This window comes from Vombatus ursinus, unplaced genomic scaffold, assembly GCF_900497805.2.
Source record: "Vombatus ursinus unplaced genomic scaffold, bare-nosed wombat genome assembly UNPS02014171.1, whole genome shotgun sequence".
Classification (NCBI taxonomy): Eukaryota; Metazoa; Chordata; class Mammalia; order Diprotodontia; family Vombatidae; genus Vombatus; species Vombatus ursinus.
Window position 1 is genome coordinate 437404 of NW_020953949.1, and position 20030 is coordinate 457433.

The 20030-nt window shown below is 37.6% G+C and overlaps 1 protein-coding gene across 1 annotated transcript; it reads left to right on the plus strand.

Annotated features, from left to right (window-relative positions):
- Positions 1–9660: 9660 nt before the first annotated feature.
- Positions 9661–13799, plus strand: LOC114041320 (olfactory receptor 13D1-like). Its single transcript, XM_027859706.1, has 2 exons — positions 9661–10568; positions 13775–13799. The coding sequence occupies exons 1-2, from the start codon at positions 9661–9663 to the stop codon at positions 13797–13799; spliced, it is 933 nt and encodes a 310-aa protein (XP_027715507.1).
- The last annotated feature ends 6231 nt before the right edge of the window (positions 13800–20030 follow it).

The window sequence follows — 20030 nt, forward strand, 5'->3', positions numbered from 1 at the left end:
CAACCCTGTCAAAAAAAAAAGGAGTGTTAGTAAGCCAATACCTATTAAATTGAATCCATTCTATTTCATTTTAATGTTCATTTTCTACATTTTTCACTAATCATTTCTTTATTACTCAGGAGCTTCTTGACCTTTTACTCCTACAAATGAATGTCAATGTTCCTTTTTCTAGCTCTATAAAAGAATTCTTTAACAGTTTGATTAGTAGAGGACTGGATAAATTAATTTAGACAGTATTGTCATTTTTATTAAATTGGCTTGATAAGCAATTGGCATTTCTGAATTTTGGCCTATTTATCTCTAAACAATGTTTTGCAGTTAGATTTGTGTGGTTACTGGGTGTATCTCGGTAGATACACTCCCAAATATTTTAAATATTGTAAAGTGTTTTCATTTTATTCATATGTCATCTTCTAAATATTTTATTCATTTAGTAGTGTGAGCAAGATTTCTTTTTTCTCTCTCTCCTGGGTTTCATCAGTTATATAGAGATAAGCTGAGGTTTTTGTATGTTTATTTTGTATTTTACTAACTTATTAAAATTATTGCTTCAATTAATGTTAGTTGAGTCTATAGAGTTCTTCAATTAAACCATATTATCCTTTGCAAAAAGCAATGACTCTCTTTTTGCCTGCATATATTTCCCCATTTCCCTTTTTATTTTGTCTTCCTGTTATACTTAGCATTTCTAGAATTATATTAGGCAACTGTGACAATGGATGTCCTTGATTTACCCCTGTTCTTATTGGTGAGACCTTTAGGATTTTTCCATTAAAATGAAGCTAGTTTTTTACTTTAAATAGAAAGTTTACTGTGTTAAGAAAGTCTAATTTATTCTTATGCTTGAAAGTGTTTTAATATAAATTGATATTGGCTCAGAGCCAAGATGGCAGAGTAAAGGCAGGGATTTGCCTGAATTCTTCCAAACTCCTTTCCAAAAAACTTTAAAATAACACCTCAAAATGAATTCTGGATTGATAGAACCAACAATAGGGTGAAAAATTTTCCAGCTGAAGACAACTTAGAAGGATGGTAGGAGAGATCTGTCTCATTGAGGTGAGAATGGAGTGCAGTCCGGTGTAAGCCATACCCCATCAAGCCAGCAATATGCATTAGAGTCTACTGAATTTGCTGCAGCATCTTCTAGTGCCTTCAGCCCACAGATAATGAGAGGGACAGAAAACTGGTCAGAAGATTATAAAGGACCCATTGTTAGCACTGGGCACATTGCCCATACATGATTCATAATCACAATCCCAGGGTGAAAAGGAGTAAAAGCACACTAGAGCATATGGACAAAGGGGAGCAGGGACTCTAGTCATAGTTTCAGGGCAGAAAAAAATGTTTGTGGTCATCACAGACAAGAGCACAGGCCAGGAGAGCAGTGACCACACATCTCCTTACATAATATCCCCTTGGAAGAAGTGAAAACTGAAAGATTCCCAGAACTAACTCTGAAAATAGCTGTACAAAAATCTGAAGTTTGGGACAGTGCCCCCTCAACACTAGGAGAAGAGCACAACTTTAACATAAAGTTTAAAAAAGAAAAGGCTGAAAAAAGGAGGAAACAACAAAAAAGAACTTAATCATAAAAAGATACTATGGTGATAGAGAAGATCAAAACACAAACTCAGAAGACAAAAAAGTCAAAGCAGCTACATTCAAAGCCTCAAAGAATGTGTGATTTCATCTCCGAGCAAAAAAAAGAATTCCCGAAAGAGCTCAAAAAGGATTTGAAAAATCAAAAAAGAAAGGTAGAAGAAAAACTGGGAAAAGAAATTAAAATGATGTAAGAAAATCATGAAAAACTAGTCAACATCTTGGTAAAGGAAGCAAAAAAATATACTGGGGGAAAAACAACCTTAAAAACAACAGAATATGCCAATGGAAAAGACCCACTGAAGAGAAGAATTCCTTAAAAAGCAAAATTAGCCAAATTAAAAAAGACATACAAAAATTTACTGAAGTCTAAAAGAACTCCTTAAAAGTTCAAAGCTGGGAAATAATCTTTACAGCCAGTAACTCTCATAAAGACCTCATTTCTGAAATATATAGAAAACTGAGTCAAATTTATAGAATATAATTCATTCCCTAATTGATAAATGGTCTAAGGATATGAACAGGCAGTTTTCAGATGAAGAAATTAAAGCTATCTATAGTCATAAAAATGCTCTAAATCATTGTTGATTAGAGAAATGCAAATTAAAGTAACTCTGAGGTACCACATCACACCTACCAGATTGGTTAATATGACAAAAAAGGAAAATGATAAATGTTGCAGAAGATGTGGGAAAATTGGATCATTAACACATTGTTGATGGAGTTGTGAACTGATCCAACTTTTCTGGAGAGTAATTTGGAACTATGGCCAAAGAGCTTTGTCTCAGCAATGCCACTACTAAGTCTGTATCCCAAAGAGATCACAGAAAAAGGAAAAGGACCTATATGTACAAAAACATTTATAGCAGCTCTTTTTGTGATGGCTAAGAATGGAAATTGAGGGGATGCCTATCAGTTGAGGAATGACTGAACAAGTTGTGGTACATCATTGTGATGGAATATACTATTGTGCCATAAGAAATGACAAGCAGGATGCGTTCAGAAGAACCTGATAAGTCTTACATGAATTGATGTAAAGGGAAGTGAGCAGAACAAGGAGAACAGTGTATACAGTAAAAGCAAAATTGTTCAATGATCAACTATGAATGACTTAGCTATTCTCAGTAATACAATGAACCAAGACAATTACAAGGGACTTAGGATGAAAAATGCTATCCACCTCCAGAGAAAGGACTGATGGAGTCTGAATGCAGAATGAAACATACTTTTATAACTTTCTTTATTTTTCTTGGGTTGTTTTGATCTGGTTTTTCATTCGCAACATGACTAATATGGAAATACTTTTGCAAGAGTGCTCCATTTTACATGACACTATCTCCATTTTTACACTGAATATTCCCCATGCTGGGAATACTTTTCCTCCTCACCTCTGCATATTGGTTTCCCTAGCCTCCTTAAGACAATTCAAATCTCACTCAAATACCTCCTTCTGTAGAAGGCCTTTCAAGGTTCCCCCAACTGCTAAAGCATTCCCCTCTAAGATGGACTTCCATTTACTCTGTATGTAATTTGTTAGTCCCACCCATTGGAATGTGAACTCCTTGAGAGAAAGTACAATTTTTGCTTTTCTTTGAATCTCTAGTCCTAATCTCAGTGCCTTGCACTGAGTAAGCCTTTAAGTAATGCTTTTTGACAGACTAACTGACCTTCAGAGTTTTATGGTATAGTTTCACCATTTTTTGAAGTATTGTGGATTTGTCAAGTGTTAGTGAAAGATACATAAATGTGCACTCCTCAAATACAAATATGAGTATACATCCCTTCTTCTCATGCCTTTTGTTCCCAAATTTCACTTCCCAATGATATTGTGGACTTTACAAGTTTCAGAAAAATCTATGTTGCTTAGCTAGTGGCAGAGTGGATGGAGCACTGGACCTAGAATCAGGAAGACTCATCACGGTGAGTTCAAAACCTCACACACTGGCTAGCTATGTAACACTGGGCAAGTCACTTAACATCTTTTTGCCTGAGTTTCCTCAATTCTAAAATGCGTATAATAACAATACCTTCCTCATAGGGTTGCTGAGAGATTCAAATGAGATAAGATTTGTATAGCACTTGGCACAGCACCTAGTACATAGTAGATTCTACAAAAATATTTATTCTCTTCCCCATATTTAAGCACTATGAACAACTAAGCCAAATGGGAATAGTGCGGTGCAGGGAGTATCAAGATCAGTACTCTCTTACACTACAGCTAATAATAAAAGTTGATGATAATTCAAAGAAATGCCTTAAATATACTAACAAGATATGGATAAATGGGGCCAGATGGACAGAACTATAAGAAAAGGTATAGAAGAAAAATTTTTTTAAAACTATAAGAAATACTTAATTGCCCCTACTAGATAAAAATCTTTAATGGTTCAAAGGGGCAATGTTTTTTTTTATCTTAGAATGACTCCTTGTCACCCCCAACTGCTTCACAACTTACTATAGTAGATGTGTAGTCAGTGTTCACTGAATGCAATTGATGATTGATTTTTGAGGATCAGGAACCAAAATGTAGCCTCAAAAACATGTTTGTTTGAAAGAGAGTAGCATAATAAGTTCCATGTAATTAGATCTTTAGGGCATTATTCCTTAAGTATCAGAAAGTTTTGAACTCTGGAATATTTCCACTTCAGAACTTTAAATTGCTTCAGGGACAAAAGATGTCCCCTAAGAAGTTAAAATGGCTTCCTAGAGTCTGTGGTTGCTTCTTTTTAAATTGAGTCAGGCCTCCATATCAGGGCCAGTGATTCTGGCTGAACCCACCGAAAAATAAATGGGTCCAACTCCTAAAAGGAGAAGTCAGTTTTATTTTCTTTCTCTATTCCCTATTTCTGAATGGCAGAAATGTAATTCTCTGCCTCTGATATATACACACATCCAGAAAAGTGTACCCCTTCTTACAGAGGGTTAAATTTAGTGTCATAACTGCTCTACCTGCTATGTCAATAAGGCTTTGAAATTGATTTTCATAGCTGCCCATTAGAACTGAATATGTGGAAATCAATCATAGGAACTTTCTAAAGCAGGAAGGAATCTGAAAAGCCATCTGCTGTCTGGTAAGCCCAGGAAATGAAACAACCACCTTTCTTACAGGTGACTGTTACAATAATTACATGCCCACTGAACTCTCAATCCTGAGCAAGATTCTGACACACAGTGCTCTTTGGCTAAACTCTCAGTTTCATGGTGGAATTTTCCTGGTGGGAAAGAACTTTGTGGGCAAGGAAAAGAAGCCTAGTTGTGAAATATATTTCAGAGAGAGAGGAGACCAGTTGGTGAGTAATGAAAGGCACAATAAGAGCAGAGCCATAGTAAAAGGAAATAAAACCCAGCACAGATGGAGGAGTGGTGCTGAAATTTGGCCCAGAAGCAATTAATGAATTTTCTATCAGACTGCAACTTCCTGAGAATTATTACAGTGTGCAAGGGTGCTGTGTTTGTATCAATCATCTCTGGCCAGATTGACTTGATTGGGCAGCAGAAGACAACAGGATACATGCTATTCCCCCTAGAACAAATAGAAAATAAGTTAATAATAATAATAATATCAGCAACAAGAATAAACATTTATATAGTACCTACTATGTGAAAGACACTGATTTACAAATACCTCATTTTAGGTGATGATGCCTTTTACACATGTTCAAAATAGTTTAGAAGAGACAATTGCTCTTTTAGTTTATATTGACTCAATATTTAGATGTTGAAAAGACCATGGATTTTATGTAGATTGCTTTGCAGGTGAGAAAACTGAGGCTCACAGAAGACCACAAAGGTAAGTTGAGCTTCAAACTCTGGTCATCCGATTCCAAATTCCCCAGTGCATGTCCCACTACCTTATCACTTTTCCTTCATCACTTTGAATGATGCAAATAGAAAATAATCTTTACCCTAACTACAGGGTACAAATTGGTCATTATTTCATTGTGAATAAGAGAAGGCTGTTATGTTTACAGCTGTTTGGTAGAAGTGGAAAATGCATGCATATACAACCACTTTGCTATTACTTTGATAAGGGAGAGATTTTCACTTTTTTGTGAGAGAAAAAGAGAGTGAGTTTGATAGGGGAGAAAAGGGGGGCCCTTTATCTCTTTGTAATCTAGGGGCTGCTAGATAGTGCAATGGATAGATCACCAGTCCTGGAGTCAGGAAGACCTGAGTTCAAACATCGGACTTCAGACACTTGCTAGCTGTGTGACCATGGACAAGTCACTTAACCCTGTTTGCCTCAGTTTCCTCATCTGTAAAATGAGCTAGAGAAGAAAATAGCAAACCACCCCGGTATCTTTGCCCAAAAAAATGGGGTCATGAAAAGTTAAACACAACAAAAACAACTGAAAAGACTGAACAACAACATTAACAAAGTGCACTACAGCTTCACAGTAATGCTGTTGATTCCAGAGTGGAAGTGGGCACATGGCAAGTCTGTTGCAGCTCCATTCCCTCATTTACCTCAACACCCAAATAATGGACTTAAGGGCTGTAATGAATGTGAAGGAAAAGGAAAGGAGACAACAGGAGAGTTGAAAATCAGGCAACACAAAGACTTTACAAATGTTCATTCAAAATGCCTCAAAGAAGGAATGATGGTAAAAATAATTGGGGCCTTTGAGAAAAAGAGGGAATAGGAAGCTCTAACATGCAGATGAGGTTGGTCTTGGCAAGATGCTGAGACACCTGGTAGCAGCTCTTGCACCAAGAGTCCTAGTTAATAATTCTGGACTCTATTTACCATTATCATTAACCAAATTAGTCAAAGTACAAACTTCTAAAAATAGACATTAGGAGTCCTAAAAGTCACAAATAACATCTGGGAAAAGCCATATCCCCCTCAAGAGGAATTTATGCTATGCTAAAGGCAGAATGTTGTGGAAAGAACATTGGACCTGAAGCCTAGATTCAAATCCTAAATTCATCGTTTACTAATGGCATGATCATCCACAAATCATTTAACCTATTTTAATCTTGGGTCCCACATCTGTAAAAATGAGGATAACGATGTTTAGAATGATAGGTGGCATGGTGCAATGGATGTAGAACCAACCTTGGAGTTAGGAACACCCAGGTTCAAGTCTCCCTCTGATGCAAACAGGCTGTGGAACCATAGCCAGGTCACTTAATCTCTCAGAGCCCCTGATGCCTCTAAGGTTATAACTGCAAAACAGACACTAATCATAAGCATTGGTAAAGATGGTTTCTTCACCAACAGTTCCCCTACCAATGAAATTCCAGGTATAGATAATAAATAAATACTTGCATTATCTACCTTACAGGACTGACTTATGGGCAAAGTGAGTGGCAGGTAAACCATGATAAGCTTAGTCACAGCCACACTAAAGAAGGGAAACCTGAGAAGAAAGTTATCAAGACAAGCTGGGAGATGGAAAACATGAAAATATAAATATAGTCGAAGAGAAGCAGAAGGAATCACATGGCTGAAAGGAGTCTATAGGTAGAGGCACTTTCTTCCTCCACATCCACAGTAGCTTATAATGAATACTAATAATTTAAGGTTTGGGGTAAGTGCTCTAGCCCAGGGGAGGGGAACCTGTGGCCTCAAGGCCACATGTGGTCCTCTAGGTCCTCACGTGCAGCCCTTTGACTGAATCCAAACTTCCCCTTAATAAAAGGATTTGTTCTGTAAAAGCTGGACTTGGTCAAAAGGCTGCACTCAAGGATCTAGAAGGCCACGTGCGGCCTCGAGGCCACAGGTTCCCCATAGCTAAAGTCAATTGCTTCTGCACACTGACAGCAAGTTATTGTAAAGAAATATCAGGCAACTAACATTCATTAAGTGCATACTATGCACCAGACAGAAACATAACTAGTACTATATTAAACCAGACTCTCCAGGCCTACAGCATTAGGAATTCTCCCCATCTTTCCCATTCAGTGTTTCACCTGTAAACCTATCCATTCATTTAGAACTAGAAGGGATGTTGAAAATCAACTAGTCTAGAGGCTCTTGCATTCACAGATACAAAGGGTCCGGCGATACATTGTTGGGAGTGGGAGGATAGGAACTTCTATAGGAAAAAATATTTTTTATTTCAATATAATTTGCTCTTTTATGACCCTATGTATTTTATTTTATTACTTTAAAAATATTCCTCTGAGAAGAAGATTCATAGGTTTCACTAAATTGACAAAAAGACAGATAACACATAAAAAAATGGTAAAGAACCCTTGATCTAGTCCAACCTCTCAATTTACAAAGCAGGACATTGAGACAAAGATGGGTAACACAGCAAAGGTGTTCATTGTAGGCCCACATGAAGAGAAAATGTTAATATATTAACTCTAATCTATAATGCTACTATCACAGCAGCAGGGCAAGGCTCTCTATAAGGGGTCTTAGGAAGCTAATGGATAACATAATCATAGCAAGAGCTTGACTTCAAGACTAGCAGATGTTACTGGAAGGACCAGGCAAATGCCACAAGTGAGGAAGTATATATTGTCCAGGGTCTAGAAGACCAGACAATTAGGAAGAATACCACTAGAAAGTTTCCAGACACCAAATTTACACTCTCACACAATCAGTTTTCTTTTCTGCTGCTTTTTACACACCATCCTGAAAAGAATGCCTAAAAGTTCATGGTTACATTTATTCTCCCACAGAGGACAAAAAAAGGCCCACAGGGAAGGTTTGCTCCAGATTAAGATAAAGAAAGGAGCCAGAACTCCATTTTAGGAAAATAGAAGCAATGGGAAGGACATGAAAACAAAGTTTTTTATTTTTTTCCATTTCTTCTCTCTTCTAATGACCTTGTTAGGGGAAAAGAAGCAATTCTCTCTCTCTCTCTCTCTCTTTCTCTCTCTCTCTCTCATATCAAATATACACACTAGAAGAAATATAGAAGAAACAAGACTAGGTATTAACTTTCTTTCTTTTTTTTGCTTTTATTTTTTACTTTTCTGGTGAGGCAATCGGGGTTAAGTGACCTGCCCAGGGTCCTACCCAGCTAAGAGGTATTAACTTTCAATCTAAGTGCATCTTATTTGCAGGGAAGCCTCTGAATCTATATTTTAAACATAGTATGGAAAAGAGGAAAGAGTGAATTTTGCTGCATAATTCCCAGTGTGGGAATCCCCTCCACTAATGCAGCTTGTAACACATCCATGACTTAATACCTCATAGGCTCACACAGTCATAGTTCTAGAATGAAAATGAACCTTGCTCCTGTACTAATATCACTCCAGTACTAAGCAATAAAATTGATATTCAAGCTCAGGTCCTGTGTGTCTAGATTCAATGTTTAGATAAGTCCTAGGTTAAGGCAAAATAGAGGTTAAGTATTATACCTAGTGTCCCAAAGTTATATCAAAGACAAGATTTGAACCCAGACCTACCCAGCACTTTCTTTGTATGACCCATTATCTTTTAGGATATAATTGAATCATGGTCCCATTATGTTCATTTTTGTTTGCATATCTGTAATAAGCCAGAAATTTTCCTGAAAGTCCTTGTACTTACAAATACTTATTCATTAAATGCCTTTCTCCCTTTCCATTTCCCTCTCTGTTTCTTTCAAGCACATTGATCAATGGAAAGACTCTGGAGTGAGACAAGCAAGATTCAAATCTCACCTGTGCTGTTGACTACCTGTGTAAACTTAAGAAAATCACATGACCACACTGGGCCTCAATACTTTCATCTGTAAAAAGAAGAGTTTGGACTTCCAGCTCCATCTCAATGAGCCTATGAGCTATTACGTGTTTAGCAAGTAGAATTCAGTCAGCCACTCCAGAAAAAAAAACATCCAGAAGTGGTTGTTGGGAAGAGGTAGCCAATGGAGCCTCAAATTTTTTTTGGAAGAAGAGTGCTTATAAAATAATCTTTCATGGAAGTGTGTTTCTAAGCATGGTTTGTGGGAGAGAAATCCAAGGGCAAATTTTGTCTAAGGGGCATAAATTTGAAAAGTATGTTTGTATTCCAGAAATTTAATATGGAAAAGGGGCAAATTACATTTTCACTCATTTTAGTTAGATAAATTTTGTATTTTGTGTTCTAACATAAAATATTGTAGGTAGAAGACAAAATAAATGGAAGACCAAAACCAGACATTTGTGACCATGTTTTTTCTCCAAGGTCTGGCTGCTTACCCCATCTTTTACAGTGTTTTCTCTCTTTTGTCCTTCATCATGTATATTATAATCCTGCTGGGCAACAGTTTCCTCATTACAATCATCATCCTGGACTCTCACCTCCATACCCCCATGTACTTCTTCCTCAGTAACCTCTCCTTCCTGGACATCTGTTACACATCTTCTTCTGTTCCATTGATACTTGTGAACTTCCTTAAAGATGAAAAATCCATTTCCTTTGTGGGATGTGGAACACAAATGTTCTTTTCTCTTGCCTTGGGATCTACAGAGTGTGTGCTTCTCACTGTGATGTCATATGACCGCTATGTGGCTATTTGTAGGCCCTTGAGATACCCTGTCATCATGAACAAGGAGCTTTGTGGATGGATGGCAGTCAGTTCCTGGATGACAGGTGTGCTAAATTCACTAGTGCAAATAATTCTTGCTCTGGGTTTGCCCTTTTGTGGGAACAATGTCATTGATTATCTCACATGTGAGATCCTGGCTGTGTTGAAACTAGCATGTACAGATATCTCCCTCAATGTAATCATTATGATAATATCAAATGTCATCTTATTAGTTATTCCGGTGTTGTTAATAATCATCTCTTATGCCTTCATCCTCTTTACAATTCTGAGGATCAATTCTGCAGAGGGAAAGAAAAAAGCCTTTTCCACCTGTTCAGCACACCTCACTGTGGTGACTATGTTTTATGGGACCATCCTCTTCATGTACATGAAGCCCAAGTCCAAAGACTCCCATGCAACAGATGAGCTGATTGCTCTCTTCTATGCTGTGGTCATTCCCATGCTGAATCCCATCATTTACAGTCTGAGGAATAAGGATGTGAAAGCTGCTGTGAAAAAGTTAAGCAAAAGTATCTTCCCACAGACAACATGAGAAGCTGGAGTGTATCAGCCAATGAGACAAAATGAAATAAGTCATCAACATTTTGAAAACAATGTTTGTCATATGGGTTTGATTGTCTCCAGCTTTGCCATCTCTCTACTGGTACTCCTCATCACAGCCAACTCTAGCAAAGCATAGTCATGGAAATGGGCTGACATCAAAGAAATAGAACCTTCCTTCATAGGCATGTTTCCAGAGGTGAGAAGGTAGGACAATAAACCTCAAGGAATGTGAAAGAATCACATGGAAATAAGAGGAGCTTCTAACTGGGGAAATCCCTCTAAAATCTAGTTGTACTGTATCCAATATTTTTTCCCACATGGGGTCCTCCACAAAAATCAAGAGACATCATGATTCATTGAGAAAAAGTATTGAACTTGAAATCTCAGGTCTCGACCTCAAATTCTGGTCCTACCCTTTCCTACTTTTAAAACCTTAGACAAGTCATTGGACCTCTCCTGGCCTCAATTTTCTCATTTATAAAAATAAGTAGTTAGAATAGATGCCCTCTAAGTTCCTTTCCAAAATTAGAATGATGATCCTATGTTCCAGTTCAGTCAAGAAGATGTCACTAAAGCCCATATGCATCATATTCATATCTGCCTCTTACAGAAACCACTAAGGATTTGGGAGCTAAAGATGTATGCTTACTGTTTTAGAAGGAAATTTCCTAGTATCCTCCTGTTTCACTAGACCACCACTCCCAACTCTCATCCCTGGAAGTTTTGCCCTGACCTCGTCAGTTTCAGGCTTGGCAGAGATCCTGATTTGTCCTTGGACTTTACAAGCTGGCTTCTTCCACCTTTGGACTTGTGGAAGTCTTTAAAATGTGGTTATCTTTTTCTGTTTAAAAGTTTGCTTGTTTTCTTAAGCTGGAAAAAAAGTGATGTTGATCAACAAATTGCTAAACTGTGTGCTATTGCTTGAATGCAGCAATGTGAGAAGGTCCTTCACTTTGAGGATGGCTCAGGAGAGGAGATAGAGTTAAAACCTCTGTATTTGCCAGAGTGAGATTTCTGGCTAGAGGCTTGGAGAGTATTACGGATTTGTTTTTTACAACTTCTTATGAAGAAGAGAATACATAAGCTTCTCTTTGAGCGAATGATTTAGCAATGGTGGCAGAGCCAATGACTGTCTGGACTGGGATCAAGACAGGCATTTGTCATTACTGCAAGGAGAGGGGCTGTGGGAGTGACTGGTCAAGAAGAGTAACCTGTCCCAAAGGGAAGAATAGCCTGTCCCAAGAATAGGAATGAATCCAAGTGACTGGTAGCCCTGCCCCACTGCTCACCAGCTGAACAGATAGACACCACCAATAATATACTACATAAAGAAAAGGAATTCTGTCTAGAGAAGTTGTGATGTTGCCAAGGATAGAAGTGGAAATTATCAGAGCCAGAATTTGAACCGAGGTCTTCAGACTAAATTTTCAGAGCTCTTCCCACTGCACTGTCTTTCTGCCTCTGTCTCTCTGTCTCTCTGTCTCTGGTTCTCTCTGTATCTCTCTTTTTGTCTCTCCATCCTTGTCTCTCTCTGTGTCTCTGTCTCTGCTCTCTCTGTCTCTCAATCTCTCTCTCTCTTTCTCTCTTTCTTCATCATTTGCATTCTTGTACCTGCTCAAATAGGCCCTTTCCGATCCATCCTCCACACTACTGCTTGGTTGATATTTCTAAAGCACAACCCTGATCATGTAACTTCACCGCTCAAAAAGCTGTAGTGGCTCCTTCTTGCTTTGAGGATAAAAAGCAAACCCCTCCATTTGACTTTTAAAGGCTTTATGCTCTAACTTTAGCCCACATTTCCAGGCTCATTGCACACTACTCTCCATGTACTCAACAGTCAATACAAAAGGGCCTACTTGCTCTTCCCCATACACAATATTCCTTCTCCATCTCTATGACTTTGCATAGACTGTCTCCCATGCCTAGAATTCACTCCTTCCTCACAGCCACCTTGAAGAATCCCTAGCTCTGTACAAAGGTCAGCTCAATACCCACCTCCTACAGGAGGAAATCTATCCTGATTCCTCCTCACCCCAAATTACTAGTAAGATCCCCTCAGAAATTATTTTGTTTATATTATCTGTTTTGATGAAACTAGATGGCAGAGTGGATAGTGTTAGAATTGGAGTCAGGAAGACCTGATTCCAAATCCCACATTAGGTACTAGCAGTGTTGACCCTGGGCAAGTCACCAAACCTCTCTCAGAGTCATTTTCCTCATCTATGAAATGGGAATTAATAATAGCACCTACCTCACAGAGTTGTTAGGATCAAATGAGATAACATGTGCAAAATGCTTTGCAAACTTTAAAGCACTATATAAATATTTGAAATTCTAAATGGATACAATTCTATGTATTATTCCCTTCTCCAACCAAATGCAAGTACCTTGAGGCCAGGTAATACTTATTTTTTGTCTTTGTATTCCCATCCCCTTTCATAAGACATGGTACGTAGTCATCATTTAGTAAATGATTGTGTATAAAGGACCTTGAGAGTAGACATTCTATTTTACACATATCTGGCATCTCTTTTAGTGCTTAGCATTCACAGAAGGCATTTTAGAAATATTTGTGCTTGATTAAAAAAAAACACTTTGATTCCTTCTGTGAACCAAACCATCAAGAAGAAATTAGCCTGAGAAGATGGTCAAACTCAGTTCTTGAGTCAGGTATCACTCACATAGATAAAAGAGAAGAAAAAGAGTCTATTCATAGAGATGACAATGTTATCATTGTAAGCATAATACCTAACATTTGCATAACTCATTACATCTAAAAAACTTATTGATATCCATCATTTCACTTGATCTTCATAACATCCATGTTAAGAAAGCAGGGAAGGGAGCAGCTAGGTGGTGCAGTGGACAGAGCACTGGCCCAGGATTCAGGAGGACCTGAGTTCAAATCTGGCCTCAGACAAATAACACTTAACTAGCTGTGTGACCCTGGTCAAGTCACTTAACCCCATTGCCTAGCCAGGAAAAAAAAAAGAAAGTAGGAAAGGATTTGTTACCTTCATTTTATAAGGAAGCAACTTAAGCTGAGAAAATTTAAGTGACCTCCAAAAATTACATAATCATGGAGTTTATCATAAAAGATGAAATAAATTATTTCAATTAGATATCATCAGAAAACTTTTGAACCAACAAAATCATTGCAGCTTGGTTAAGGAAAGGAAGTTTTAGCTAAAAAAAATCAGATTTACATCAAATAGTTCTGTTTAAGGTCTGGTAGTCCCTGATACATAGGAAATGAATACAAATATACAAAACCAAAGGTCACATAATTAGTAAATATCAGATTGAGGACCATGCAAATTAAGTCACTTAATTCACCCCAAAGCATTTCCCACTTATACTATGCTAATTAAAGAATTAGGACTCTTGAAAAACTCAAGTTCATGAAAATAGGGTTGGTGTGAGTCAGTATTCCTAGGGTATGGGCATTCCTGAGTGCAGTTGCCGTGAAGATTCTACAGCTATGGATCTGGGACATCCATATGCTGGCACAGGTTGAAGAGAGACTGTCTTTACAACCTACCTCAGAGATATGTTATTTTGTACTAATTGGACCTCAGAAATAATTGAGGCACATAAATATTTTTTATAAATGAGTTGGGAAAAGGACTTCTATCTTGGGCACATGTTCTCCAAATGAGAAGGTGATCCCAAGTGGTTATAGCTCTCTAAGCCAACATTAGGTCTACAGTTACACATCCCATCACTCTCACATTATAGCAGGGAATATAATTGTTCCTCATACTTTCTTTAGAAAAAGAGGTCACATAAATTGGCACAATGGTGCCCTGCCCAACTATAGTACTGAGGTAAAACTTAAGTTAGGAAAAAAGATGAGAAAGGTAGAACTATCCCATGTATCCAAAACAAAGACACCATTATTATAGGAGCTGTCTCTTTCTATGTTCCTTTTGGGGAGGCCACACTGCAGTTCATCCATTATGTTAATAAGTAGCACCCATCTAATAGCAGGTCACAGGCCACCACTAATCACTTGGATATAATGATATGTGGTCAAGAGCCTCAGAATATCATAAAATAATAGAAGAAAGACAGAGTAAGCCTTTTTTCCTCTCAAAAAGATGGTACTCTCTGGTTCCATGGTGAGAAAAGAGAGAATGAAAAGAAAACTTTATTTTTCATTTTCCACTCCTAAGGCATTTTGCTCATTGGGGAGTTTCAGAGACAAAGAGCTCACCTCCTCACCATCATCTGCCACTAGCATTTATTCAGCATCTACTATGTTTGAAAAGTTTTATTGAATACCTTGCATACAAAGTGCCCTTGAGGAGCCTTCAGTCTAGTTAGGGAGATGGGATATGTATATAAAAATATCAATTAATAATAAAAGTTAGCAAACGCTAACTGTGTGATGAATTAATAAAAAGGTAAAGAAGGACAAAGGAAGTAGGGGCTATGGAAGATGCAGAAGACTCTACTTTGGATATGCAACATGAATCTTTCAGGGAAGGAGGAGGAGGAGTTATGGTCATCATCATCATCATTGTCATCATCATATTAGTAGTCATTGTAGTAGTCATAGTCATAACTGTAGTTGTAGTAGTTGTAGTCATAGTAACAGCTTAGTTATTCCACAAAGCTATGCTAGCTCATTATATAGTAACAATAAAAAAGGCATGTTCCAACTGAAATGAACAACAATCATAAGACATTTACATAACGATTGAACATTTACAAAGTGCTTTCTTCCGGATGACCCAGGAAAAGGATTTCCTACCCTGGCACACTGATATTTGACAGGTAGTCAGTGGACCTAGGAGAACATGGGGAAAGTCACACAAACAACACAAGCATTATCAAAAGAACTGTCCACTACAAACCAAAAATGGATGAATGTATAAGATGATACTGAAATAGTAGCTGAAGCAGTGTAGCTATAGTTCACCTCATCCCCTATGTGCCCACCTCAAAGATAGCCTGCTGTATAAAAGCCATCATCTGTGATGCCCTAATGCTATTTATCTGAATCTGATCATTTGTCTTATTCAAGCAGAGAGCAAAAACACCCACGGTCAAGGTATGAAGATTAAACAGAAAAAAAAAAGCAGCAGCAGTGGCAACGGCTGCTTCTGAAGCTCTCAGTCCACAGATGGTAAGGGAGGTGTAACTGAGGAAAAAAATAAAATGCCAAATAAAAATAAAAAAATTTAAAAAGAGAGCTAAGAGAAGAAATAAGTCATCCTAGGTTGGAAAAGACTTTCTATGAGGTCTGTGGCCTCTGTAGAGAAAGGTACATCGAATAGTATATGACATGGGGCATAATTTGCTGTCTGGATAAAGACTGTCCTCAGAACAACTTGCTATAAATTCATCTAGCCAAGACTGTATTTATCCAAGAAAGTTTGTCTCATATGACCATGTTAAGTCCCTGTTAGAACCACATAGGTAACTTCCCATCTTTGGAGGTAACTTAAATTGTCGGCAGCTGTTACACAATGCAAATTACCGGCCACAGTGCTGACACAACTGAGCAGGGTTTATAGAGAGATGCTGTCCATGGTTCTGATATATCTAATACTAGAAAATATCTAATACTAGATGTAAAAGGTTTGCAAAGAGCTTTACGTATATTAGCTAATTTTATCCTCACAATAGTCCCATGAGGTGGGTGGCATTATTGGTCCCATTTTATGGCTGAGGAAATTGAGGTATATAGAGGTTAAGTGGCTTGCCAAGGGTCGCATAGCTAGTGTCTGAGACAGGATTCAAACTGAGATCTTCCTGACTCTTAGTCCAATGTCTATTCATTGCACCACCTCATAAAAAGCAGGCATGAATGAGTTGCAATCCACATCATTGGAGGAATTCCTGAACTGATGAAATAAGAGATTCATTTGAATAATAAATTACTGAAAGCAAGTATCATGTAAACATAAAGAGGAAGGTTCAGAGTCAGGAAAACCTGGGTTCAAGTCTTGCTTCAGACATACCAGCTGTGTGACCCTGAGAATGTCATTTAGCCTCTACATGCCACAAGCATTGAGACTATAAATTGTAGAAGAGATCATAATCTGAATTAGGAGAGGGAGTTTCTTTACAGCAATTTCTTATTCCAATGAAATCACAAGCCTAGACAAAGTAAAAATTAAAAAAATAAATAAAATGTGATATATAGTGTCATACCTCCTATTAGATAAAGTCTTTTTAAAAAAGGATTTCTTACTCATCCTTGCGATCCCACTCCCCATTTCAACCTAGCATGCTGTTTGGTACAGAGTAAGTACTTATTAAATATTTATTTATTGAAATGAAATTGTTGACTAGATGGAGGACTGGAAAACAAGACCAGTCATAGGTAATCTTTCTGTTTGAAATGGAGCAAAATAATAGGCTCCATATAATTAGGCCTTCAGGGCATTGTTCCTGGAGTATTAAGTTTTTAGCTTCCATGCATTTCTAACTCAGAACTTTAAATTACTTCAGGAATAAAATGGTCCCTAAGAATAAGAGATTTAAATGGCATTCCAGAGACTACAACTGAGTCTTTAAAGCTTTTGTGAGTCTCAGCTATGAGGTCAGTAATGCTGTCTGGATTTGTTGGAAAAAATGAAACTGATCTGGTTCTTAATAGGAAGCTTGGTGTTCTTTTTGTTCTCTGTTCCCTGCTACTGAGCAATAAGAACCTAATTACTCTGTCCCTGAAATAAATATACAAATCCAAAAGTGAATTCATGCACAAATAGGGTCTTTGAACCTTTGTATAAGAACGACTTTATCTGCCACATCAATAAGTCCATGAAACTGTGGGGCAGCATAACTTCCCTTTAAGATTGATTTTTTGGAAATCCATCAGACCTCTGAAGAACTTTCTAAAGCAAGCTACATACAGTTCCCTAAAAGAGAAATCAAGGCAAAGAAATATTGTTTATTTGTTGTTCTCTGGACGCTAAGAAGAGAGACAACCTCCCACTTAGAGGTAAATTGCTGTGAAGACCACACACTTACTGCTCACTCAATGCAGAACAAGTCTTTGGCTCATTGAGTTGTTACCTAAACCTTCAACATTAAGAATGAAATTTTTCCTGCTGATATATATTCTCCTAAAGTACCTTCCCAACAGGGAAATTTCATTCTCAAACTTTAAGGTTTAGACTACATTAACTCCATATGTTTTTATGAAAATAATAATAACAATAACTAGTACTTATATAGCATCTTAAGTGCAAAGCACCTTATAAATATCTTATTTTAATCTTCACACAATCCTGAGAGGTAGGTGTTATTTTTAACCCATTTTACAGATGAAGAAACTGAGGCAGGTTATGTCCAGGGTCACATAGCTAGTAAGTTCCAGAAGTTGGTTTGGAACTCAGGTATTCCTGATTCTAGGTTCAACATTGCATTCACTACACCACCTGTCTGCCTAAATATACTATTCACACATGCACAATATACACAAATGTGTGTATAAATATACATATATGTGTGTACATACATATACATGATGTATGTGCATTTGGAATGGAATGATGCAGAGAGAGTACATTCTACATGGGGAGGAGAGTGTGCACAAAGGCACATAAGCAGAGGTGTAATGTTATAAAGTCAGATTGGGTGGAATGTAAAATATGTGAAGGGGTATTTATGAAATGATACTGGTAACAACAATGAGAACCCTATTGTATGTAGCATTAAATATCAGGTTGAGGATATTGTATATTATCCTAGAAGAAATGGAGAGCCGTTTATGATTTTTGCATACAGAGTAACAAGGTCAAACATGTTTTTGTTTTAGGAATATCAAATGGGTAACTATGCTAACGATGGATTGGAAAGAGGAGAGATTGGAGGAAGAGATCAATTAGAAGATTATTTTAATATTTGAGATGAGAGATGATAAGGACCATAATAAGAGCTGAGGTTGAGTGAGTGGAGATAAGGAAATAGATTGAGAGATATTGAAAAGATAGAATTGACAAGGTGTGGCAGCTGATTGAATATTGGGGTTAAGACAGTAGAAATAATACAAACACACCTTCATATAAGCCTAGGTAACTAGAAGGATGGTGTTGGAATGGTTAGGGAAAGGAGAGAGGTTGAAGCCTATTAGATTTTAGAGGGAAATGAGTTCTATATTTGACATGTTGTATTTGAGATACTTGTGGGATATCCAGATGGAGATATCCAGAAATCAATAGGCACATAAGATTATATTTGGATCAGAAGATAGCAGAAATAAGATAGATGCTTGAGATGCGGCCACACTTAGTGAGCAGAAGGACGATGATTCATTTAAGAACGAAGAGAAAGTCAGACATTTAGAAAGACACAAGAGAGAGAGAGAGCTGTACACAGACATCAAGGGAGAACAGAGTGCTCAGGAGGAAGGAGTGGTCATCACCAGTAAGTTAAGAGAGAACAATTTCAGTTGAGTAGCAGATCATAAGCCATGTTGCAAGAGAATAAAGGAGTGGACAATGAGGAAATGGAGAAAACCAATTTTAGAAAATCAACTGTGAATGAAGAAGAGAGGAAATAGTGCACTCACAACCTAAATATGAATGTGTAGTTTGCATGAGATGAACACCAAATGGACAGGAGGAGGGAGAATTCTTAAGCTAATAAGTGTGAATATCTAATTCCTCACATAAATGGACAGTAATTACAAGGTCACATCACCAGCTTTAAGTCTTAGATGCTGTCATCCTTTATAAGCCACTATCTTAGATTGAAGAAGGAGTTACTACTTCATTCAGATAGACTCCTTTCAGCTGTGTGGTTTCTTGTATTTCTATTCTATCTGATTATTGCCTTCATATTCCCCCTTCCCAGACTGTTTTAAAAGTTTCATTCCTTATACAGATATACTGATATGCTCCCATTTAGGTTTGCTTGGGTTAAGCTCAGCAAGGCTTGCCTGGCATTCATTCTTAGCATCTCCGTGTTGGCAGGGTAATTAATATTTCTGTTTAGTCTTTATGGCAGCAAACTCTTAACATTTTATTAGCAAAATGCTTTAAGATTTCTTTTACCACTTCCTGGAAGTTTGTCCCATTACTGTCTCTCAGATAGTAAAACCTATTTAATAGAAATCATGGAAAAGAAAATGTAAAAAGCCATCAAAGGACAGCCATGATACAAGGCAAACCACTGACCGCTGTGCTGACATAACTGACAGGTGTGGTTCAGAGCAGTCCACTGTCCTTGGTGCTAACAAGATTACCCCTAAGTCATTCGACAACTGGCTGCAAGAATAAGATATACCATGCTTGTGGCATGGCTATTGAATGCTAAGAAATTCTTAATTGGGGCAACTCCAATCAGAAAAGTAGTACTGACAGGCCTCAGTCCAACAAATACAGCAAAGCAAATCTTCCCATTGCTAGTTGTTTATGCTGGTCCATCTCACTGAACTGAGGATTTCCTCAGAGCAAACAG

What these genes read in the sequence shown, in the direction of transcription:
- LOC114041320 (XM_027859706.1), top strand. Translation starts at nt 9,661, where the DNA reads ATGGAAGACCAAAACCAGACATTTGTGACCATGTTTTTTCTCCAAGGT. An exon ending in GTGAAAGCTGCTGTGAAAAA is followed by an intron (nt 10,569 to 13,774) that starts GTTAAGCAAAAG and finishes AAATCATTGCAG; the next exon opens with CTTGGTTAAGGAAAGGAAGT.